The sequence below is a fragment of the Mustelus asterias genome, chromosome 2 (assembly GCF_964213995.1).
Source record: "Mustelus asterias chromosome 2, sMusAst1.hap1.1, whole genome shotgun sequence".
Lineage (NCBI taxonomy): Eukaryota > Metazoa > Chordata > Chondrichthyes > Carcharhiniformes > Triakidae > Mustelus > Mustelus asterias.
In genome coordinates, this window is record NC_135802.1 from 104,194,267 (window position 1) to 104,220,372 (window position 26,106).

The window sequence follows — 26,106 nt, forward strand, 5'->3', positions numbered from 1 at the left end:
TCTTACTTCCAGACTCAATTTCTAAGCAATTTAAAGTCAGATAATTATCCCTAAGATGTACTGCTTTTTGTAAAATATATACAGAATGGCAAATATTGAATAAGATCAAGGTTTGTTTTAAATTGATTTGTCCTTTAATATTATCAGAAGGTTGCATGCTTTCTTTCATTGTTTAAAATAAAGACTTATGAACACTGACAAAACAGAATGGTTACAACAGAAATTACAAATTCAAGTAGAATGTACATCAACAAAGCGATGTCACCAAACAATGGTCTTGTAACTGAGTTACAAGCTGGAGTATCGTTGAATGCCTGTGTATAGTGTCCAAGCTTCCCCTTTTGTGGTTTACAAAATCATTTAAACCCGAGGCTGTGTTAAAGTTTCCGAGCCCCAAACAGTGGTGGAGATATAAAGGAAGGTATTAAACAAGAAATCAGAGATACAATAAGGGTATGACTATAATCATGAATGTCAAGGAGTGATGGTTAGATCCTCTCTTGTTGGAGATGGTCAATGCCTGGCACTTGTGTGGCGCAAATGTTTTTTGCCACTTGTCAGCCCAAGGCTGGATGTTGTCCAGGTCTTGCTGCATTTGGACATGGATTGCTCAGTATCTGAGGAGTCAGGAATGGTGCTGAACATTGTTCATCAGTGAACATCCCCTTCTGACCTTATGATGGAAGGAAGGTCATGGATGAAGCAGTTGAAGATGGTTGGGCCTAAGGCATTACCCTGAGGAACTCCTGCAGTGTTGTCCGGGAGCTGAGATGATTGACCTCTCGCCACCACAATCATCATTTTTGTGCCAGGTATGACTCCAACCAGCAGAGGGATTTCCCCCCTGATTCCCATTGACTCCAGTTTTGCTAGGTTTACTTCATGCCATACTCAGTCAAATGCTGACTTGATGTCAAGGATAGTAACTCTCACCTCTCTTACCTCCAAACATTTTGAGGCCAATGTCTTATGCCCTCACTTGCCTAACTGAAAATAACAAGCACTTTTAACAAACTTCTGTTCCATAAAATACATTTTATCTAAAAGATACAAAATAGCACAGATGAGGAGTGGCCTCAATTGGCACCCAATCACAACTGCAACCTAATCAGATGACGAAATGCTTTTCCACAGAGCTTGATTGCTAAACATATTATGTCATTATTAGAACAACTTGCATTTCTTAATCTTGCTCAATTTTACTGCTATGGGTGGGAGATGATTGCCCATGCCTGAGGATGTTGTAATTTGGTAACAATGACACTGATCTAGACCTCATGGGAGCCACGGTAGCACAGTGGTTAGCACTGCTGCTTCGCAGCGCCAGGGACCCGGGTTCAATTCCCGGCTTGGGTCACTGTCTGTGTGGAGTTTGCACATTCTCCCCATGTCTGAGTGGGTTTCCTCCGGGTGCTCGGATTTCCTCCCACAGTCTGAAAGATGTGCTGGTTACGTGCATTGACCCGAACAGGCGTTGGAGTGTGGCTACTCGGGGAATTTCACAGTAACTTCATTGCAGTGTTAAGTCTTACTTGTGACTAATAAATAAACTTTAACTTTAGAAATAGTGCCCTATCGTTCTTATTATCTGACCAGAGCTTTTTAGAAAACATGGTAGATTTCCAGAGCTCTCATCTATGGTGAAGTATTTAGGCGAATATTTGCGGAAGGGTATATTGGCCTTGGAGAGAGTACAGAGAAGGTTCACCAGGTTGATACCGGAGATGAGGGGGTTAGCTTATGAGGAGAGATTGAGTAGATTGGGCCTGTACTCGTTGGAGTTTAGAAGGCCGAGGGGAGATCTTATAGAGACATATAAGATAATGAAGGGGCTAGACAGGGTAGAGGCAGAGAGATTCTTTCCATTTAGAAAGGAAACAAGAACTAGAGGACACAGCCTCAAAATAAGGGGGAGTCAGTTTAAAACAGAGTTGAGGAGGAACTTCTTCTCTCAGAGGGTAGTGAATCTCTGGAATTCTCTGCCCATTGAAACAGTGGAGGCTACCTCGTTAAATATGTTTAAGTCACGGATAGATGGATTTCTGATCAATAGGGGAATTAAGGGTTATGGGGAGCGGGCGGGTAAGTGAAACTAAACCACTATCAGATCAGCCATGATCTTATTGAATGGCGGGGCAGGCTTGAGGGGCTAGATGGCCTACTCCTGCTCCTATTTCTTATGTTCTTATGAATATTGGTGCAGAGCGAAAGGATTTTCTGGTCCACTCTCACACCAGGGCAGGTGTTTAACCATGAACAAGAACTCTAAAAATTGTCTATTGCATCTCTTGTATTTATTCTTGTGCTTTATTTTTGATGGATAATGCACACCATTTTATATAGTGACATTGACCTTTAATTTGGGATGCATTTTTTGTGAAAATTGACTTTTTTAACACCTGCACCTGCCTACTGCAGTCAGTTTGGATTTGGCTCACTCTCTGTGGCACTAATGAAGATAATGGGGGGAATGTATAGGATATTTTCACCGGAGTTGTGCTGTACAGTTTGAGTTATAATGACCTTGCTCAGAAAAAACTACGGAGCTGCCATGAAGATGAATGCGACAGGGACATCGAGGAGGAGAACAGGGGAACAGCTTCTGTGTTCAATATGAATGAGTTGACATGTACTCCTCACCAAGTGAGACTCGAGTGGTCGAAAAGTTAACATTGCTGTCATTCTGAGATACGGCAGAACTGGATTCTAATAATGAGAGCAGCACGACAAGTACTCATCCTTGTCTGAGCCTTACAGCAGGCTGTGCATGGTATGGCAGAGATCAATATCTTTGATTTCAACAGCAGCTCAACTTTAGATGTTTAGGAAAGGAATGAGATGAGCACAGTTTCAGTCTGTTTGACAGTCAGCCACCTGAACAAGTGATCATTTTTTAGGACTGTTCTGCTCACCACTTTCCATTTTCTAAAAGGGGGCCCATTATTGGTGTTAGATCCCTCATTTACATATGCCAGGGATGAATGAGGATGCCTCAGTGTCATTCAGTGAACTTTGAGTCTCAGAGATTGGCCCTCATTGCACGTGCTTTATGTTGTAAAACCAGTCATTTCTACCTGGACGGCACGGTGACAACAATGGTTAGCACTGCTGCCTCTTAGTGCCAGGGACCCGGGTTTGATTCCGGCCTTGGATGACTGTCTGTGTGGAGTTTTCACATTCTCCCCGTGTCTGTGTGGCTTTCCTCCGGGTGCTCCAGTTTCATCCCACAATTCAAAGATGTGCAAGTTAGGTTGATTGGCCATACTAAATTTTCCCTTGGTGTCAGGGGAATTGATGTGGAGATGCCGGCGTTGGACTGGGGTAAACACAGTAAGAGTTTTAACAACACCAGGTTAAAGTCCAACAGGTTTATTTGGTAGCAAATGCCATTCTTGGTATTTGCTACCAAATAAACCTGTTGGACTTTAACCTGGTGTTGTTCAAACTCTTACTGTGTCAGGGGAATTAGCAGGGTGAATGCATGGGGTTACGGGGATAGGACCTTGATCCAATTGAGAGTTTGAATTGCACTTTAGAGTGATTCAGTACTATGATCTAGCAATTCTGAACTTTCTAACTCGCTAAGGCTCCGTCAACAGGATTTTCCAAACCTATAATCTCTACCACCTAGAAGGAAGAGGGAAATGAATGTATTAAAAACCCACTTCCTGCAAGCTCCCCCCCAAATCATGCACTATTCTGGCTCAAACTATATTGCTGGTCCTCCACTGTTACTGGATCAAAAACCTCAAACTGCCTCCCTAACAGCAGTGTACCCACCCCACATGATTACAGCAGTTCAAGAAGGTGGCTCACCTTCATAAGGGCAATTGAGGATGGGCAAAATATGCTGGTCTGACCAGTGACACCCACGTCTCATAAACACATTTAAAAGATTTGTGAGCAGCTTGTGGGCCATGCAGAAAAGTTGGAAGAGTCATCGTCTTCATGGAATCAATGATATTTGCAGAAATTTGAAAAGTACAAAAAGTAGTCATTTACCTATATGGTGAGCAGTTACCGTGCTATACTGTTTTAGCTTGCTATACCGGGTGGCACAGTGGTTAGCACTGCTGTCTCACAGTGCCAGGGACCTGGTTCGATTCCCAGCTTGGGTCATTGTCTGTGTGGAGTTTGCACATTCTCCATGTGTCTGCGTGGGTTTCCTCCGGGTGCTCCGGTTTCCTCCCACAGCCTGAAAGACGTGCTGGTTAGGTGCATTGACCTGAACAGGTGCCGGAGTGTGGCAACTAGGGGAGTTTCACAGTAACTTCGTTGCGGTGTTAATGTAAGCCTTACTTGGGACTTTGGGATGTTCAAATCTTTTATGTATTATTTAAGCTGCACTGAAAAAAGTTATTTAAATATTAGTTGATTTACAACAATAATCAATTTGTAACAAATGCATTGGACTAAATTTCCCCAGTCCAATGGTGATGGGCAGAGTTTGAGGCAGAACCTCACTGCTGGTGAGCAGTGGATGCATTCCCCCTCCCCCCCCCCCCCCCAATACCCACCCAAAATGAACATTAAGGCTGTCGGTGATGGAGCAAGCCACCATCATCCACATCAAATTCAGCCCCTAGTGTATGAGGGATGAGCTCTAAGGAATGATTTGATAAACCAATGTTTAAAAAGTGACATCTCTCAAAAAGGACTAAAAAGAGTGCAAGAGACGCCATTACAGGCTGGAGGAAGTAAAATCTGTACAGTGTTTTAGAAGTGCATGAGAACAGCAGGAGAAGTGGACACAGTTCAGATCATGAAAGGGCAGATTTAAGACAGACGCCAGGAAGTATTTCTCTTCGCAGAGAGTGATAAATGGCTGGAATAAGTTGCCAGGAAGAGTGATATAGGCTCGTACACAGGAGACGCTGCAGAAACGGGGCAAATATCACAACATGAATTAATATTCAATTGGACCAAAAGGTCTTCTTTACCTTGACATATCTTATCTTTCCAGACGTTTGAATAAATTCTACAAATTATAGACCCAGACCTAGAATTTTGAACCCTCGGGCACCAATTTCTTTCCCATACATTGTGAATAAGATACAAATTGTTCCCTGTCAATCTCTGCTGCTGTTGTGCGGGATGTGAAAAGCCTTTATTCTTTGTAAGTAGTTCTAATGTGCCAGAGCATTCCTCCGAAAGTAGTGTGCACCAAAACCGTAAAAAATGTATTTCAAAATAATGAAGGGAAACATTTGCAGGATTATTTCATCTACATACTGTGTATTAAAATCGTAAACCTGTCTACAAAAAATGTGTTCCCGAATTTGCTGCATCTACCAGAGGAAGTCACGTATTAACTTCTGTGCTTTGCTGTGGAAAAAAAAACACAAATGTTTTGTGTTTTGTAGATTGAGGACTAAAAGAAAAATAATTCCCGATGGATGTATCATATTATCAAGCTCCAGTTTGTTATGCACAGCATGTACTGAACTCATAATGAAATCGAGGATCATGTGAAGTCCCTCGCTTGTGATCCTTGACAGACCTGAAGTTTCATATGTGTGGACCTAAATTCCTGACCCGCAGCTTGTGACGTGTTAATGAAAGCTGAGGTTGGAGAGGAAAAGGAAGAGTTTCAGATAAAAAATACACATAAAGTTGCTTCAAGTTTTTTAATTTGATTTATTATTTTCACATGTATTGGGATACAGTGAAAAGTATTGGTTCTTGCGCGCTATCCAGACAAAACATAGAGTTCACAGAGTAAAGAGGGGAGAAGGTGAGGGTGCAGAATATAGTGGTACAGTCATAGCTAGGGGCCAGAAAACCTCCCGTCGACCCGCCCGAGAATTGTAGTGGGCTTTGGGGGGGGGCGGACCATGCAAAGGTCCATTGACCTTGAGTGGGATTCTCCAGTTTTGAGGCAAGCACGGCTGGAGAATCCCACCCAGAGTGTAGAGAAAGATCAGCTCAATATATAGTAGGTCCGTTCAAAAGTCTGATGGCAGCAGGGAAGCTGTTCTTGAGTTGGTTGGTCCGTGTCCTCAGACTTTTGTCTCTTTTTCCCAATGGAAGAAGGTGGAGGAGAGTATGTCTGGGGTGCATGGAGTCCTTGATTATGCTGACTGCTTTTCCAACTGTAAGAGTTAATGGATGGGAGATTGGTTTGCACGATGGACTGGGCTACGTTCACAACCCTTTGTAGTTTCTTGCGGTTTTGGTCAGAGCAGGAGCCGTATCAAGCTGTGAGAAGAGCCTGTGAAATAGTCATTAACTGCAAATAAACAATCACAAACAAGATGAAAACACTTAATTTATAGAAGCGATGCTACCAATTTACGATATTGCCATGCTGCAATAGTAACAGGAGGAGACAACTGAATCCCTTGAGCCTGTTGTGTCCTTCAGTCAGATCATACTGATCTACTTAACCCCATCTGCTCACATTTACTCCACATCCTTGACTACCTTAATGAACAAAATTATCATTCCCAGTTTTGAAAGCTCCACTTGTCCCAGAATACACAGAATTTTGGGGCGAGAGTTCCATATTTCCACAACGCTCTTGTGGAAAAAGTATACCTCACTCAAATGGGCTTGCTCTAATTTTTCAGATTGTGTCCCTTTGTTCTGGATTTCCTCAACAGGGGAAATGTTTCTCTCTATATTTACCCAATTGAAACGCTTGATCATTTTAAACACCTAAAATTCAAGTATTTTGGGAACTTTAAAGTAAAATGTTTATTTATTAGTCACAAATAGGCTTACATTAACACTGCAATGAAGTTACTGTGAAAATCCCCTTGTTGCCACACTCCAGTGCCTGTTCGGATCCACTGAGGGAGAATTTAGCATGGCCAATGCATCTAACCAGCACGTCTTTCAGACTGTGGGAGGAAAACGCAGCACCCGGAGGAAACCCACGCAGACACGGGGAGAATGTGCAGGCCCCGCACAGTCAATGTCCCAAGCCGGGAATCGACCCCAAGTCCCTGGCGCTGTAACTTTTCACAGAGCGTGAATGAATGCATGCGTGTCACATGACAATGCACAGCATATGTAATTAAAGTACGAGCCAAATCTTCATAATGTTTAATCTTCTCAGGTAATACTTTGATTAAAAGATGAACGTGCATAACCAGTTTAAACAGTCACAAATCTCTTTTCCCACTAGTAAAAGCCTTTATGAAACCACCTGTCAGGCTGTGTTCATTTATTTTAATTTAGCTGCAGGTGCTCATGCGTATCTCTCAGCTCAACAGCAGCATCTCATTAGTTACTGTCAATCATTCATCCCACCTCTCGTCCATCATAGTACAATCGAGCCTCCAGAAAGTGCAATTCCACTCATACGACAGACAGCCTTTTGGGGATATTGCTGAATAAATGTCAGCCATTTCACTGCACAGGGTCTGACCACATAATATCCAGAGCGACAAGTGAGTCCAGCCCATTTCCTGCCATGGCAAAAACATCAGGAAATGTTTTGAGTGACAATCGGTGGTTCAGTTAGCATTGATGGAATGAATCCACACAATGTAGTTTCAAGTTTCCTGTTGCAAGTACAACACTACCTTATTTTAAGTTCAATTGTCAGTAAATGGTCAGAATTCTCCGGCCTCCTAACAGTGTGTTTCCCGCCAGCGGGAGGTGGTGCATTGTTTGCTAGCGGCGGGATTTTCTGGTCCCGCCACTGTCAATGGGGATTCCCATTGACGTCACCCCACACCGGTGGGAAACCTGTGCGTGGGGCTGTGCTGCCGGTGGGACCGGAGAATCCCACTGGTGTGAATGGCCGGAGAATTCCAGCCAATGTCCAGGATCCAGAAAAAGTTGAAAAGGTGTAAATATTCTTTAAAATCTCTCCAACGTGAAATTTTATCAAGTGGACTCTGACAATCCAAGTAAAATATGTTGAACAGTTATCTATTAATTTAGGTATCTTCTCAAATCATTTGAATAGTGATCCGGTTGTCACTTGATTTGGTTTGCCGGATGTATCACCAACCTCATCTTGATTTGGAAAGCATTAGAACAATATTAATGGATAAAATAACAATCAGATCAGACCTTGGCTTATGCTGTAAAAGATTGAACGGTTTTATGAAATATAATGAGTAAGCAGCAGTAAATGTGCCAATAATTGTCAACAGTTTAAAGAATGTGAAGGTGAAATTGTTTTTTTGATAGTAATATAAAAAGGATGATAGCATTTTACACCTTGCACAGTCACCACAAACATAGGGCAGGGAAAAGAGGGGACCAAAATGGGAAAGTTAGAGCTGGGAGGAAGTTTGAGTCCACCAGTAACTAATAGTAACTCACTGAAGGTGCATCAATAATTAATAATAATAATACTGGTAACACCAGATTAAGAACATAAAAGCTTTTTTATCCAGAGGGTGGTGATGGTCTGGAATGCCCTGCCTAGGAGGGTGGTTGAGGCAGGTTGCCTCACATCCTTTAAAAAGTACTTGGATGACCACTTGGCACATCATAACATTCTAAGCTATAGGCCAAGTGCTGGCAAGTGGGATTAGGTAGGAGGTCAGGTGTTTCTCACATGCCAGTGCAGACTCGATGGGCTGAAGGACTTCTTCTGCATTGTATGATTCTACTCTATAATAACATAAGAAATAGGAGACAGCATGGTCCATACATCCCCTTGAACTTGCACCATCATTCAGTAAGGCTGATCTTCTTCCTCAACTCCACTTTCCCACCACTCCCCATATTCCTTGATTCCCTGAGACTAAAAATCTATTCCAACCTTAGATAAACACAATGATGGGGTAGGAATTCTCTAAGCCCTCGGCCTTGTCACAAGCCATTGAGTGAAAAAGTTTTTCCTCATCTCAGTCCTAAGCGATTGACCCCTTTTCCTGAGACTTTGTCCTTTGTGTGCTAGATTCTCCAGCCAGAAGAAACAACCCCAGTGTCAAACTGTCAGACCTTTCAGAGTCTTGTATGTTTCAATGAAATCAACTCTCGTTCTTCTAAACTCCTGAGAGTATAGGCTTAATTTACTCAGCCTCCCACCATAGGACAATTCGCTCAGCCCTGGAACCATTCTCATGAAACTTTGCCGTACTGCCGCTAATGCTTGTTTCTCCTTCCTTAAATATGGAAACCAAAACTCCACTGAAACCATGGCATTGTCTCACCAAAGCCCTGTACAATTATAACAAAACTTCTTTATTCCTGTACTCTAATTCCATTGCAATGAAGGCCAATGTGCCATTTGCCTTTCTACCTGCCTTTTCGACCTGATTCATGAGATTCCTCTCATGCTGAACAGTCATGCAATACCTTAATGATAGTCGATATGTAATGGGCAGAAATTAATTTTGACACCCTGATATTCTACCTGTAATGAATAGTACCCCCGTGACTTGTTGGTTTTCACCTTGTAGCTATTCCCAGAATCTACCCACCCTGGGAAATGTGCAGTCAGGCTCCTGAGTCAGTTCCATCACTTTCCCTGTCTTTTTGGATTCAGCTTCGGACTCCAGTCCCACAGGCAGTTTCACAAATGGAGCAATATCTGTGTTTGGGACAATTCTCACAGGTCACACAGAGTGTGGGGTAAATGAAAAATATCAGAGTGCTGACAAAGGGTCATCCAGACTCAAAACACTGGCTTTATTAGATGCTGTAAGAGTTTTAACAACACCAGCATTCTGGTGTTGTTAAAACTCTTACTGTGTTCACCCCAGTCCAACGCCGGCATCTCCACATCATTATTAGATGCTGTCAGACCTGCTGAGATTTTCCAACATCTTCTGTTTTTGTTTCAGATTCCAGCATCCGCAGTATTTTGCCATTAGTATCAGAATGCTGTTATTTGAAATGTAATGGAACATTCAAAGCAGAACAGCGATGCAATGCTTTGCTGTTTGAATGCACCCATTGTCTGGAGCAGTTAGGACATTTGCATCACTCCCTAAGCATATAAATGAAGATTTAAATTCATCTGCCAAGCATTTAATAGTTTTATTTTTTTAAAAGGTGAAAAATATAGATTCTATTTGGTGTATACTACTGTTTGTTATTTGTAACTATTTTTTGACTGCCTTCATTCTAAGGTTATGGAAGCAGTTAACAATTAACAGCAGGCACAACCTCAAACCAAGGTGAACAACTATGAGAGAAAACAAACTCACCGTGATATGACCTCAGGCATATTGAGAAACAATTTGCTATCAATTTATGTGCGGTGCTTTTTTATTATTTATATGTACATGGTAGAGCAACTTCAGGCAATGGGCAGTTGATAGGATAAAAGTGGATATTCAAAAGTTGCTGTCAGAGTAATGCCGTTCTGCTATTAGCTTTGCAAAAATGATTATTCCACCATTGAAATGCTCTAGTAATGATTTGAACTTCTGATAGGAAATTAACTTGCCACAGAATGTTAAGTCCTTGTCCATTTCAGTCTTTTTGGCAATGTAATAAGCTTTGATTATCTTCAGCCAACTTCTCTGGCACTGAAAATTGTCTTATTCCTTCAGGTTTTAATTTTTGGAAATTTTCAAATGGTTAAATCTAGCCTTTTTTTGCAAAAAAAAGCTTACTTATCCCTTCTGTCTTCTTTTCACTCTCCCTGAATCCAATTTTTGATTGGGACTTTCCCCAATACCGGCAAAAGTCGATGTCGGGTGAGAAAAATGGGGTTAAAGCCGTCAATTGGAAGGGTTGCTTTCTCCACTATATCGTGCAGCACTTGGAAAATAAACTTGAAATGATGGTTTCCACCACGTATTGCTGGGAGGGCAGCCTCTGAGTCACCCGCCCCACCAGCAACTTAGTCGAGGATTGGGGTGCCATTTCTGAAGGCTGCCCCAGCGCAGAGTGAGCAAACCAGTTCACCCTGGCACCGCACAGACAGTGCTGGGGCTGTGCCGGGGAGGTGCCTGCACAGTACCTCTCTCTCTCTCTCCCCCTGAGTATTACATTCACTGAGCCCCCCGGAAGATCTGCTCGCCAGGTGCACACCTTTGGAGACCAGTCATGATTCACGCTGTCCTGCCATCACACCGCTGTGGGTGGATTTTCTGACGGGGACAGGGGCATGGTCCTGGGTTTGGGGCCTGAGGAAACGCGCCCCATCACTGATGGGGGGAGGGGACAATCGCGGCACACATTTACGACTTTGCTACTCTTGCGATATTTTCCGCTTCCATTGCTGAACCCACGCAACGTAAATGGGAGTGGAAAATGTTGCCCTATGTTTCATTTTCTGTACCTGTATAAATATCTAAAAATTATGTAGAATGTAAATTCATTGATCACTTCTACAGGAAACATTGTTGGCACGGTGCAAAACAAGACTCCAAAGCCATTTTGATTGATTTTTCTTTTGTTTTTAATTATTAATGTCTGACACTTCACATTTTTGTCTATATTGCAGACAAATGTAATTACTAAGGGATACTTGCAATCATAATCATTCCGAATGACTGAATGGTCGAGGCTAACAGATGAATTTGAAATAAATTGGGATTGTTTTTTAATAAGAGGCATACTGGCACTCAGACATGCTGTTTCATTTATTAATCCTTTTATATATAAACCCTGCAGAACAGGAGGGGGACCCAAGACGGCCTTTATATTCGTCTCCATGGGTGCATATTGATGCAAACTGATGGAAATTCTTCACATAGCTTTGTGTCATTAATTTTCCAGGGGTGTGCATTTAACCCAAACACTACTTTGTTTAGTTTTCTCTGACTGCAGTCGGATGGAAGGGGGTTTGGGGGAGGGGTGTCGGTTGTAGCCAAAACCATTCTCTTCTGTTAAAAAAAATAACATTCTTTGGAAGTGAAGCATTTGTGCACCTGTTTGTACTTTTGGCACAGCCAAAGCTTGACTTGGATGATTATATGAAATGTTCTAAAGTGCACAGCTGCAATTTAATTGCTGACTAAATAATAATTGTGCAGAATTTGCTGAATAAGAACCCATCTGAACACCTTTATTAATAGACAAATGGACCTGCAACTTGTGGCAAGGAGGAAATGCGCCATGAATTGCAAGTCACCACAAGTTGCAGGATAACATGCGTTGCTCAGACAGCTTCGCGGAGAGAGCATCTCACTCTAACCCGCGCCCCCGCAACGATTTTCATGAAATTACTGAACTTGCACATTGACTGCTCTTTAAACTTGTCACAGAAAGTGACACCTGGTAATTAACAGAGTGAGTACCCATTTAACAATGTGAGAATTGTTAGTGACAGCCAATTGATCTTTCTGGCTCAAAAGGTGAACTGGTAAAAGTGTGGAGTTTCATTCCTTCAGATGGTGAATTGTTGTTGGAGATTTTTAAAAAGTGAATTTTTTCTCCTTCTGTACCTTTTGTTTTAGGTCTTTTTCCTTCTTGTTGTTTCTCTTTTTGTTCCTGATTTGGCATTGAAGTAGCCCACTTCAATTCACCCTTCTTCTCGGTCCTGCCTGTTTATTTCTCAATACTTAAATATCATGTAGATACTTGAACTGAGTGACTTGCGAGGCCGCTTCCGCGGACATTTAAGAGTTAACTATATTGCTGAGTGTCTGGAGTCACATGTAGGCCAAACCAGATAAGGTTGGCAGATTCCTTCCCTAAAGGACATTAATGAACCGATGGGTTTTTACGACAATCGACAATGGTTTCATGGTGAATATTAGACTTTTAATTCCAGATTTTTATTGAATTCAAATTTTACACTCTGCCGTGGTAGGATTCGAACCCGAGCCCCCAGAGAATTACTCTGGGTCTCTGGATTACTGGTCCAGTGATAATAACACTACGCCATCGCCTCCCCTAAAAACATCTTTTGTGCTGCAGTTCACTAAGTTCTCAGATGCCCTGTTGCCTTCAGGTGGCCATTATAAACCTGCAATTGAAGCAACCTTGTGGGAAACATCCTTAAAACCTAAAAATGCACAAATAATTCTAACCACGTTGTTAAATGCCCGGCTCCAGCAATATTTGGGACGTCCTTTCTAACTGAAGCAGATTTACAGTCCTGAATTTAATTAGGTCGTTTTGAGGAGCTTTAGTCAGTTGTAGTGTTGGCTGATTTTCACTGAGGAAGATTACATTCCGAATTCTGACTTCTTATCACTTTGCAGTTCTGTGATTTCCTCGGCTCCTCTCTTTATTCACTGAAAGATCATTCAGAATTTTGTGGGGGAGAATAGGAGAAGTGAAATTGCCGCAAATGCAAACTGAGCCGACATAGGACAGATTCTGTCACCAGCCACAGGGTGGAAGGTGTCTGTATTCGAGAGCAGTTTCTCAACAAGCATCAGTAAAATGTGCTGGAGGAAAGAAAAGGTCAATTTCAATGTGGGTCACCAGATTTTTGGCAAAAGACTATTTATTATAAGCCACATCTTGTATGGTCAATTTGAGTCATTGCCCTTCTTGGCAGAGGTTTCCTATCTCTGGAGAGTTTCTTGAGCAGAAAGCAGTTTAACATTCTGTACTGAGAGGCCAAAGGTGGATTTAAATCCCAAACCAGTGCTGCATTTATCTTAGCTGCTCTATCGTTATTTTCTTCTCCTAATTCACCACAAAATATAATGAGATTGTAAGCGTATTCATCAGGGGAGCTTTTATTGCCAGTTAATGGCTGACAGAATTCTTGAATAGCATCTGGGGACAAAATTGGACAGAGGCCAAAAAATGGGTGCGGGATTGCGATGTAGAATTATTCTGTACTATTTTTCCCGATTCAGGTAACATACAAACTTCATGCTCCTTGCTATCTTAAATAATTGCAGCATGCAGCTAGCGCTGAGACTGTCGTTGGGTGGTTACTCAGCTGGACAGTGGGGCACAAAACACTGAGAGGCTAGCACCAGTCAAAGCCACTACTTAAAGCCAGTCTGCATCTGCATTTTCTGTTTTTGTGACGACCACTCATCACTTTTTCTTACCTCTCCACTCTTAGATCACTCCACGTCTCACACCTGCATCTCACAGCTTACACACATTGCCAACTATTCAACCATGTGAGCCACATTAGCCAAACTGGCACTCACTCTCACACTTCCATCTTTCTGGCAGAACAAGGTGGCGCATAACCGGGAGGCAACAAAACCTAACCGGCAGGAAGAGGCGCAACGGCATCTCCTTCCCACCGAGGAGGAGACGGCTGTGACTATCTCTGGAGTGGCCATTGCTGAGGCCGTGAGCAGCGGAGGGGCTGTAACTATAAAAGGTGATGGTGAACCCATGACTAATCGTCTTTCTCACATCCACCAATCTCTTCTGATTTGCGAGCTGCAGAAGGCGTAAGCATCCACATCTTGTGCCTTTCTCCTTTCAAGTTCTGGAGCTGAAACCTGGTCAGGCAGTGATTGAAAAGCAATAGATGCGAGACAGTGAAGAATAACCACTATAATTGAATTTCAGCAGCTACCAGCTCAGATACTGACATGACACCTACTATAGAGAACAGCACAAAGGCATGATCTGCAAGTGGTGACATACTGGGCGCAAGTGGTGCGCAGCCAGGGCTGGGGGATAAGGGTATGGCAGGGAACAGTTCACAGGTGGGCAACATTCTGCTGCCGAGGACTCGGGTTTGCACTTTGATGTATATCCACAATGCACTGCTGGTGCAATAGCAGGTCTTCCAGAATGTCTGCATTCAGTGTCAAGGAGCATGGAGAAGATGGGCATCCACTTGGTACAGGGCTTCGCTGAGATATTGCAGCCCATCCTTTCCAACCAACTCCAGGGGCACCCTCTCAAATCCCACCATGACATACTGTGATGGCCACTAGCCCAGTCTCCATTGCAGCACAAGTAAAAAAAACACCCAAAACTGAGTATTTGGAAGCTCAGGCCTGTCATGTAAGATCCGCTTGTTACCATGCAGGCTCAGATTGCTGCCATTGTGTGTGTAGATACCAGTGTTCAAAGGGGCTTGCAGAGTGTCACGGCAGCCCAGCAATCTATTTTCCAGCAGATTATCAGGATTGTTGAAGGAACTTCCTGGGAGAGTGGAGTGTCTCCATGGAGCCCCCATCTGCTGACCTCCTTTAAGTGACAGCATTTCCCTTCCCAAACCCTGTCACTCTGTCAGTGCCCTTGCTGTGCCCTTGTCAGCCCAGACAGCTGCTGCCCATGCTGAGTTGATGCAGCCCATAGTCGGCTCTTCCAGGTCCAGAGCCGCTCACGTACGGCTCTGGACCTGGAAGAGCCGACTATGGGCTGCATCAACTCCTGTAAGGAAATCTGCTGTATGCTCCACTGAGAGACGGTGGCTCTCCGCCAGCCATGTACCGCAGTTAGATCAGTAATTCACAGACAACGGCTCGTGTTGTCTTCTCACTTCCTCTCCCTCCTCTCTTTGCTGCTTCTCAGCTGGTCATCATGTAGCTGCTGGAAAGAGCTATGTCCTCGTAATAGTTTGTGTGCTATGCAGAAGACCAGCATGAATCCTGAGACCTGCTCAGCAAAGTACTGCAGAGCTCCTCCACAAGATCGCAAGACATGGAGCTTTATCATTCAACACGATCATGGGTTTAAACACCATTTGGCCACCGCTCCCCATATCCCTTAATTCCCCGAGAGACCAAAAATCTGTCTACCCCCAGCCTTAAATGTACGCAATGATAGAGCCTCCACAATCCGCTGGGGTAGAGAATTCTACACATTCGCAACTCTGAAGTATTCTCTCCTCGTCTCAGTCCAAAATGATCAGTCCCTTAATCTGAGACTACGCTCCCGTGTTTTAGATTCCCCGACCAGCAGAAACGATTGCTCAGTGTCCACTCTATCAAGCCCCTCCTGAATTTTGCATGTTTAATGCGATTGCCCCTGGTTCCTCTAATCTTCAGAGAGCATTTACCAATTTACTCAGTCTCTTATCGCAGGACAACCCTCTCATTCCAGGAACCAATCGCGCTAACCTTTGCTGTAGCTGAGTGACCCGTGTAGCGCAAGTGTTATTTCAGCTCTACTCTTATGAGTGGCAGCATGGCTTTCATGATATGCATGCTGCCCACACCCACCTGAATGGGGATTGCATGCTGGAGCCATCAGCCAAGTCATCACTGGATTGCCCAATTGTCACCCAGTAGCCGACCTTAGGTTTAATGTGTTGGTTCAACAACACAGCCAACTGTCACCAGATTAAGGCAGCATGACTGCCATCAGGATACTGGGCATTTACCTGCACCATTCACAAACCTGCAGGATGTTGAAGGAGTGGAATCCCTTTTGGTTGTGTTACATCTCAGAGCCGACACACGGTACCAATATATCTGCAGCCAAGTTTGCATGGTTACAGCATGGAGAAGCCTGCAATCCTTGCAAAGCCACAAGCTCACACTGCCTGCTTCACTCCAGAAATGAGACATCTTTTGCAATACAGATCCTCAGTGACCACCTTTATCTATCAGTCAATGCAAAACTGGGGGATGCTGCAAATATCTCTGCTCCAGCCAGCAAGGGAGCAGAAGCGTTAAATTCACAGCCACAGTCATTAGCAATGCTTCCTCTTCCTGTTCTAAGGCTGTAGTTATGGCTGCAGCAGGTGACAGATTTCAGTGAGGATACACTTACTGAAACACAGACATTATTCCTCGCTGAGGTTCAGGTAGGAGCATTGTTTCCTCAATGTTCTCGGTGGTTACAACTCCCTGCTGAGAACCTTTGTTTCCTTCCTTCTCCTCCCTCTTCCAGCAACTTTACATCGTCTGCGTCACCTCTGCTCATTCGCCCCTTCATGCTGTAGTCCCAGGAGGATGGCTTCCAAATCTGAGAGTAAATGGTTTGAGCAGAATACTTGATGTCAGGGAAAACGTTCTTCATGAGTGCTACGCCGCTCCTTGAAGATTTTTGCAACTTTAAATGGAAAACATTGGAGAATCACAGCAACAGCCAGTAGTAATCAATCTGCAGCTAACCTATAAGTCATTGATGATCCCTTTAAATACCATTGGCAGGGATTCCTTCCTGCTATTGAGCATATGTTCAGCTATGCGTGGTTAAGAGAAGATGTTAACTGGAAGGTTGTGCTCCAGAATAGAGCGCTGATCTCAAATCAGTGTTCAACACTGATTAATGTCACGATCTGCATATTTCCAGCGCAGTCTCATTACAAGCCACTAATGCACTCACCAAAATGGTGTCCAATGTGACTTACACCTGAAGTGTGTGTGTGTACGCTGTAGGTGCCATTTTGGATCTCTAAGGCCGTGTTATGCATCTGAATTTTGCGACATCCATGTCTTAGCAATGAGTGTTTTGCAATTTCAAGTATCTCAGAATATTAAGAGAGTTGGAGCTTTCAAAAAGCTGCTTAATGAGATTGCATTTTAATGTGCAGCAACCATTTCCAATTACTGGGGTTTAATAAGCTTAAGCAAGCAGTATCTTCCAAGTGCTGCAATTTATTTTACAATTTAAATGCTCTTTGGAAAAGCACTCACACCGTAGCTGTCATCCTGTAACGACTGTTAAATGGTAATTGAGGCAAAAGTTGAAACCTGAAGCATTTTATAAACATATAATTGTCACTTTCTGATATTTTAGTGTTCATTTTCTGTATGTTTTGCGAAGTAACTTCTTTGTTATTTTAAACCATATTGTTCAATAGTTCTGCTTTGTAATGATTGTAGTGTTGCTGATTGCACTGCAATTGCGATTAAGCATGAAAGTTGAATGCGTCTTCCGGAAAATTTGATACCAATAAACTTTCTTTTTGCCGGCTGGTTGGGGAGTCTGGAGGATATGTCTAAGAATTAGAGCCAATCTTTTCACAACTAAATTCGGAAATAATTCTACATGCAAAGGGTGGTGGATATTTGGAACTATCTTCCACAAACAGCAGTTATGACTGGATCAGTTGTTCATTTTAAGTTTGAGATGAATGGATTTTTGTTGTTCAAAGGCAGATATATGGAGTTAGTTTGCAGATCAGCCGTGACGTCTTGTATTACAGAATAGACTCAAGGAGCTATTCCTGTTTCTATGTTCTGATGTATGATTTGTTTTTTTGGGTGCATCTTTACTTTTGAAATCAAGAATGGAGGCAATTAAAGTGGGCTGTCACCTAAGTGGGGCACACGTGCGGAAAGCTTTTGAAGAACCTTAAAAGTTTGCAGCCTTTACCTTCAATTTGGTTTGATACATCCTATCCCCCTGTCTGTTTAGTCTTATTTATGAGAATTGCATGTGCATGCGTAAGTCTGAAAACAATTGATAGACCGCTATTTTACGACATCGCTCAGGTAAGGCTCATAAAATCCCACCCGAGGCCAATATAGAATTCCGTTCTGCAAGTAGAATGTGGTGGTAAAATTCCAGCAATAGAGTGGACCAGACTTGCACCCAATCTTTTCTTTCATGACTGCTGGAATAAACGTGGCGCCACATGAACTGCTTTTGAGATGGGTGACCCTCTGTGCTACAACACTGTGCCATGCCATAGCTCAGCATTGTATCACACCCGTAAGGAGAGGCCAGTAGATTTCAGGTCATAGATTACTGTTACACTTCCTTTCATTTGCAAGCCTCTTGCTGCATATGGTAGCTGCAATAATCCTTGCAGTGGGTAGCATCGCTTTGCATTTGCCTTTTTGCTGACCTAGGAAGAAAGGGTCCCCAAATCATTTGGTGGTGATGCTCCCAACCAGTGCACACAGGCTCATGGTCACCCTGGTGTGTCTTCTTTCTTACAGCACCGTGCGATCAAAGGAATGCTATAAAACAATTCAACATAACAAGTAGCCAGACATTCACATGGTGTAGCAGTCTCACCAAGACATCATAGTCTCATGTGTAGGAGCCCCAATTAGCATACGCCTAAAAAGTGAGATTTAAAATAATTTGTTCTCCAAAGATAGAAAGGCACTTAATACTCCATCTTCAGCTTTCGAAAGGTCAATCATGATGTTGGAAGGGAGAGGTTTGAGCGTGTGGTCAGGCCACTGACAACAAGGGCTGGTGGCTTTAGGAATTAGGAAAGACAGAGGGGCAATCTGAAGGAAAGGGAAGAAAGCTGACGCCCTAATTTGTTTGTGTCAGGTCAACCATTAGCCCCAGACTGAAGCAGCTCAGTAATGAATCACTCAGCAAATTATTATTGTTCATAAGAAGAAGCAGTCCCTGATTACCCGTTAAAAGTGAAATAAAAGGATATCAAGAATGAACAGCTACAATGAAGAACTCAAAACATACCTGGCAACTTACTTTACAGAGATAGCTGAGAAGTGACATTGAGCGTTCTGCAGAGTCAACTGCACCCAGAACATCAAATACAGCCGTCAGGCAGCAATAACAGCAAACATACTCACAAAACCAAGGAAAGCTCCCACAAAGCCACTATTATTTAAGGCATCAACAGAGGCAAATTGCATATATCTTCTCAATGGAATGTGACAGGAAGTATCAAGTTAAATAACGGGCTGCATTTTATGAGGATGTGGGATTGGAGGGCGGGAAACAGGTGGACAGGTGCAGGCTGCTCAACGGAAGGAAAGTCAGCTGGAAGTCGACTCACTCCATGCGAGCCTGCCCCACAGCCACTGAACACTGTGGGTGGGCTAAATGCAGTAGGACATCTGCCCCTTCTTAGGAGCTGCCAACCAATCGGACTGGCCAGCCATTCAACAGTCACAACAGTACCTTGCGCTCAGTAGTGAGTGCTGTCAGGACGGCACCCACTTCCAAGAAGAAGGTCCAATAGATTCCGGTGTGAGGTAAGTATTGGGTAGGGAGGGTTTGGGCAGCTTAGCAAAGTGGGTGAGGGGCTACTATCTTAGGGGGTCAGCCCCTGATGTGCAAAGGACACCCTCCTGCTGCTCAATCCCACCTTCCTGTCCATGCCAACCATAACTGAGGCCATTTGGTGTGTGTGTCATTCGTGTGTGTGTAGAATTTTTTTCTTCAGAACAGACGATTTTAAGAATACTGCAAATGTTGATCAGATTTTGAAGGATGGTAAGAAAATGCAGGACTGCTTTGTGGATGGCACAGTGGTTAGCACTACTGCCTCACAGTGCCGGGGACCCAGGTTCAATTCTCGGCTTGGGACACTGTGCGGAGTTTTCACATTCTCCCCATGTCTGCGTGGGTTTCCTCCGGGTGCTCCGGTTTCTTCCCACAGTTCAAAAGACATGCTGGTTCGGTGCATTGGCCATGGCAAATTCTTCCTCGGTGTACCCGAACAGGTGCCAGAGTGTGGCGACTGGAGGATTTTCACAGCAACTTCATTGCAGTGGTTAATGCAAGCCTACTCGTGACTAATAAATAAACATACTTACTTACCCATGGCTGTTTTTTTTTAATTTAGAAAGTTTGGTTATTTGTGATTGATTTTAAATGGAGTTGTCATTGTGTTATTTGGCTGTGCTTTTTCTGGTGGTCTTGTTTTTTTTTTGTATATCTGAAACTCTTAGATATTCCACTTTGAAATGTAGACATTCATGTCATATTTTCTTCTTTCTTTGCAGCAGCAGGAACAGGACCCAACCAACCTGTACATCTCAAATCTGCCCATATCCATGGATGAGCAGGAACTAGAGAACATGCTGAAGCCTTTTGGCCACGTGATCTCCACAAGGATATTAAGAGATGCAAATGGAGTAAGCCGAGGAGTGGGATTTGCCAGGTGAGAGCCAGGAGTCTATCCTTCAATAAAACTGCCACAAATGATCAAATAAAGTGGAATTTTATTGAGTAATCCTGGTATAAATCAAGTCAAACAGCTGATCTACTCATGTCAGTTTTCCAGTGGGCATATCAACCTTTTGTCTTTCTGAGCAGTAACAGGAACAAGATCTAATCAAAGTGTATATCTCAAATCTGCCCATGTCCAGGGGTGAACAGGAACCCCCTTATTACTCCCTCCAAAAAGTAGAGCAAAGCTCCCCCCAAGTACGATATTATTGTGTGATAATAATGGGCGGCACGGTAGCACAGTGGTTAGCACTGCTGCTTCACAGCTCCAGGGTCCCGGGTTCGATTCCCAGCTCGGGTCACTGTCTGTGTGGAGTTTGCACATTCTCCTCGTGTCTGCGTGGGTTTCCTCCGGGTGCTCCGGTTTCCTCCCACATCCAAAGATGTGCAGGTTAGGTTGATTGGCCAGGTTAAAAATTGCCCCTTAGAATCCTGGGATGCGTAGATTAGTGAGTAAATATGTGGGGGTAGGGCCTGGGTGGGATTGTGGTCGGTGCAGACTCGATGGGCCGAATGGCCTCCTTCTGCACTGTAGGGTTTCTATGATTTCTATGAATATATGTACGATAAATATGTCTCATAATCAAAAGGGTCACTTGACTCACTGAACGTTTACTTTAAGGCAAGTCAGCCACAGGCCAACTTCATGCAGGCTGAAAGGGCTAAAAGTACAGACTGAAGTGCATGATTTACTGTTCAAACTGTCAGAGGAAAAACAACACAATCTCCCACCTGTTAGCCCATGAAGCATGCGGCTGAAAATAGCACAAGATCATTGCACCTCCAAATCAGAGGACTGACAATTCAGCTCACAAGATAATTATGGATGAGGGAGGCCATTTGGCCCACATTATTTCATCGATTCAGACAGAACCTAACACCTTCCATTGTATCCTCCCAAGTATTAAATTATTTTGCCTCTCCAGCTTAACCTGGAAGTACATTCCAAATATTCATTAATTCATTTGTGTGAATAATTTCCTGATGATGTTGTACTGGTTAAATTGTATCGAGAGCACTATATTCATTTCATTTGCCACACCTTTTTAGCCTCGGGCTGGGTGCAAAGTAGATTCATCAGAGTAAGAATGAGTTAAATTATAAGGACAGGTTACCAGGATTGTGTCTCCTTGAGTTTAGAAGATTAAGGGGTAATCTAATGGAAGTCTTTAATTTGATCAGAAGTTTTGTAATGGCAGATAGAGAGAAACTATGGCCAGGACTTACTTAGCCCGGTGCGGCAGGGTATTATGGGCCTGCTGAAGTTAACTGCAATTTAAATGGCCCACTGCATCACCAGGGGGAGACACACCATGACAAGGTCATAAAATCCTGGCCTATGTTCTCTGGTGGTGCAGTCCAGAACATGGGGACATGACCTGAGATAGGTATTCAGATCATAGAATCCCTACAGTGCAGAAGGAGGCCATTCAGCCCATCAATACTACACTGACACCCTCACAGAACATCTTACCCAGGGCCACCCCGCCCTATCCCCGTAACTCCACACATTTACCCCATTACTTCACCTAACCTTGAACTGCTCTTGTAGCCATAATATTATGTGGCTAGTCCAGATCAGTTTCTGCTCAATAGTAGCCCTCAGGATGACGGTAGTGGAGGATTCGGTAATAGTAATGCCGTTGAATGACAAGAGGCAATGGTTAGATTCTCTCTTGTTAGAGATAGTCATTGCCTGGCACTTGTGTGGCATGAATGTCCTGTTCCTATGTTGCTATATCAGTCCTACAATTATTCGTTTTAACTTGTGTCCTGAAGTTGTCCTTCCAGAGTTTAATTTAAAGTGACAATCTATTTCCTGAACAATCTTATGTATTTCTATAAACTGAGCTCTCACACACACCTCCTTTCTAAATCGATAAGCTCAAGTTTTTCCAGTTTATCCTTACTATATTACATTCCTGATACATTTGATCAGCCTCATACATCCGCTGACCACTGCCTCGAACACCGGAATATTCCTCTAGTGTTTTGGTCCCAGGCTGAATGCAGGATTTAAGATGTGATCTGACTGGAGCACTGGAAAAGCTGATCACTCCTTATTTTGATTTGTATTATGTCATTTTGACTGTAGACTTCAACATATTGTTGGCTTTACTGATTACTGCTCTGCATGGGTTGGGAAGGTTTAACAATACATCTAAAAAAACGCCTCTGTCTTTTACAGCTTCAGTTTTAGTTTTTCAGCACTTTTTCTGAAGGGCGTGCATTATCTGTTTTTTTCTTTGAACTTGGCTATATCATCTTTCATCTTCCATTCTCCTATTTACTTGCATATTCATGCCCAGCTTATTCTACCAATGCTGAGTTGCTTCATCCAATTTTACCCGCCTTCCTAGCTTAGTTCCATTTGCAAAGTTGACCACTGTACCTTGTGTTTCTGAATCCAGGTCACTTATGTAAATTAGAAACAGTAATGGTCCCAGTGCTGATCTCTAGAGTAACCCATTTAGTACTTGTACTGCACTCACCAGCCCCCACACCCCCCACCACTCTTGATAAAGTTCCTCTATTTGAGGAACTTTGATAAAGTTCCTCTACATTTTGCATTTATGATCTGATCTGTACTGGGCTGAATTTGTGTCATTTCAACGAGATCTATAACGGGTGAGATTTTCTGGTCCAGCCTGCAGCAGGACTGGAAAATCACACCGGAGGTTAATGGACTTTTAGCTGCCTCTCCAGAATCGCTGTGGGCCAGACTGGAAAATCTGGACCACTAATTCTGGCCATTTGGGTGGTTGTAAATCAAATTCACTCCTCACTCATGATATTGATTCCTGATTAAAAACAATGAAAGATGAATTCCACAACATTATTAACTCCCAATATTTTTAGTAATTTTTTGTTCTTTCTTCATGTTAGAGTCAGCACAGAAGGAGGCCCTTTGGCCCATTGTGTCCGCGCTGGCCATCAAGCACCTATTTATTCTGATCCCATTTTCCAGCACTTTGTCACTGTCTTTGTTTGCTATCGTGTTTCAAGTGCTTCTTAAATGTTGTGCGGGCCCCCACCTCCACCACCCTTTCAGGCAGTGAGTTCCAGATTCCCACCACCCTCTGGGTGAAAATGGGTTTCCCCCTCTGAATCTCCAGCCCTTCATCTTAAATCTATCCCACCTGGTTATTGACCCCTCATTATTGCCATTCATATATCTTTTTCTTTTTCATTAAAATACGAGGCTTATCAGGCTGAGTTCAGTCCGGTATCAGCCAATCTCCACATGGGCTCACAATCAGTTGCCACAGAATGATGAACCGGAACAGGAAGCCTGACTCTTTCTCTTGTCAGACTTTTAAAGTGGTAAGCCCCATTGCAAACAAGGAGGGACATTTTTCTGGTCCAAGGATATTGAATTAATTTAATACTCCAAATGCAAGAGAACAATGCCATTCGTAATAAGAATTTTTTTGTTTTAAAGAAACAACACTTCTTGCAAAAAGAAAGCATCCATCTGGTATCATCAGCGTTGTGGCACAATAGATACTGTTAAAGTGATGAGATTATCTTTATGTGTCCCTCAACAAGAGCAAAGGGTTTGCGAGAGAGTTCATACAGTTTTGATGATACATGTGCAGAATGCTCACATACGACAGGCACAGAACATTAATATGGGAGTATATATTATTTATTTAAGAGCTGACTCACATGAGACATGAGATAGATACTTTACTCTTCCACTACCAAAATAGAACGTCTCAGGATCAGATGGCAGCACCTCTGTCATTAAGTAGCCATGATGTGGAGATGCCGACGTTGGACTGGGGTAAACACAGTAAGAAGTCTCACAACACCAGTTTAAAGTCCAACAGGTTTATTTGGTAGCAAAAACCACTTTCGGAGCGCTGCTCCTTCGTCAGGTAAGTGGGAGTTCTGTTCACAAACAGGGCATATAAAGACACAAACTCAATTTCCAAAATAATGGTTGGAATGCAAGTCTTTACAGGTAACCAAGTCTTAAAGGTACAGACAATGTGAGTGGAGAGAGGGTTAAACACAGGTTAAAGAGATGTGTATTGTCTCCAGCCAGGACAGTTAGTGAGATTTTGCAAGCCCAGGCAAGTCGTGGGGGTTACAGATAGTGTGACATGAACCCAAGATCCCGGTTGAGGCCGTCCTCATGTGTGCGGAACTTGGCTATCAGTCCCTGCTCAGCGACTCTGAGTTGTCGTGTGTCGTGAAGGTCGTCTTGGAGAACGCTTACCTGAAGATCAGAGGCCGAATGCCCGTGACCGCTGAAGTGTTCCCCAACAGAAAGTGAACACTCTTGCCTGGTGATTGTCGAGCGGTGTTCATTCATCCGTTGTCGTAGCGTCTGCATGGTCTCCCCAATGTACCATGTCTCGGGACATCCTTTCCTGCAGTGTGTCAGGTAGACAACGTTGGCCGAGTTGCAAGAGTATGTACCATGTACCTGGTGGATGATGTTCTCACGTGAGATGATGGCATCCATGTCGATGATCTGGCACGTCTTGCAGAGGTTGCTGTGGCAGGGTTGTGTGGTGTCGTGGTCACTGTTCTCCTGAAGGCTGGGTAGTTTGCTGCAGACAATGGTCTGTTTGAGGTTGTGCGGTTGTTTGAAGGCAAGAAGTGGGGGTGTGGGGATGGCCTTGGCGAGATGTTCGTCTTCATCAATGACATGTTGAAGGCTCCGGAGAAGATATCATAGCTTCTCCGCTCCGGGGAAGTACTGGACGACGAAGGGTACTCTGTCCGCCGTGTCCCGTGTTTGTCTTCTGAGGAGGTTGGTGCGGTTTTTCGCTGTGGCGTGTCGAAACTGTCGATCGATGAGTCGAGCGCCATATCCTGTTCTTATGAGGGCATCTTTCAGCGTCTGAAGGTGTCTGTTGTGATCCTCCTCATCTGAGCAGATCCTGTGTATACGGAGGGCTTGTCTGTCGGGGGTGGCTTCTTTAATGTGTTAAACACTAATTTAAATTGGATTTTAATTCAGGAAGGAGAATAATGCCTTACAATAACATAATGAAGTGGAACAGTCTTTAAGCAAAGTCCGAAACTGTGAGAATATTTATTATGCATGAAAAAAAGTGGCATTTTCCAAATTCACTCCTCCTGGCCTTTTCTCGCGTTCTCGCACCAACTCCACGCAACCTGTTCCCCCGTGACAGAGTTCAGCTGCTGGGTGTATGTGACAGCAGCTAATTTTCCTCTGTGGTAACCAGTGAGGTGTACCAGGTCTCCCGTTTGGCAAAATGTTAATGAGGTCCAAACCTGAGAGTGGTTCATGCCTTCCAGCCATTGGGCAGAGCAAGAGCATTGCCGATATTGTGGTCACTTATCTCCCAAAACTGAAGTCTACCCCTCGGCCTCCAATCTTAAACACCTAATTCTCAACCTATACTTGTTGTTGGGTGTTCATTCCAGTTCACCTATTGGAAGCAATAGTGTCCCAATCCATTCATTTTACACCATTAAGCGCTGGCTAAG

At 43.5% G+C, this 26,106-nt stretch overlaps 1 protein-coding gene across 7 annotated transcripts in view; it reads left to right on the plus strand.

The window, feature by feature from the left end:
• The window catches only part of LOC144510161 (RNA-binding motif, single-stranded-interacting protein 3), a 1,322,231-nt gene that overhangs the window by 1,115,338 nt on the left and 180,787 nt on the right, over positions 1 to 26,106 (plus strand). For all 7 annotated transcript variants that reach the window (XM_078239576.1, XM_078239587.1, XM_078239604.1 and 4 more), the window contains one exon: positions 20,412 to 20,569. In XM_078239576.1, the coding sequence (XP_078095702.1) occupies positions 20,412 to 20,569 (158 nt within the window). The remainder of the gene's footprint in view (positions 1 to 20,411; positions 20,570 to 26,106) is intronic.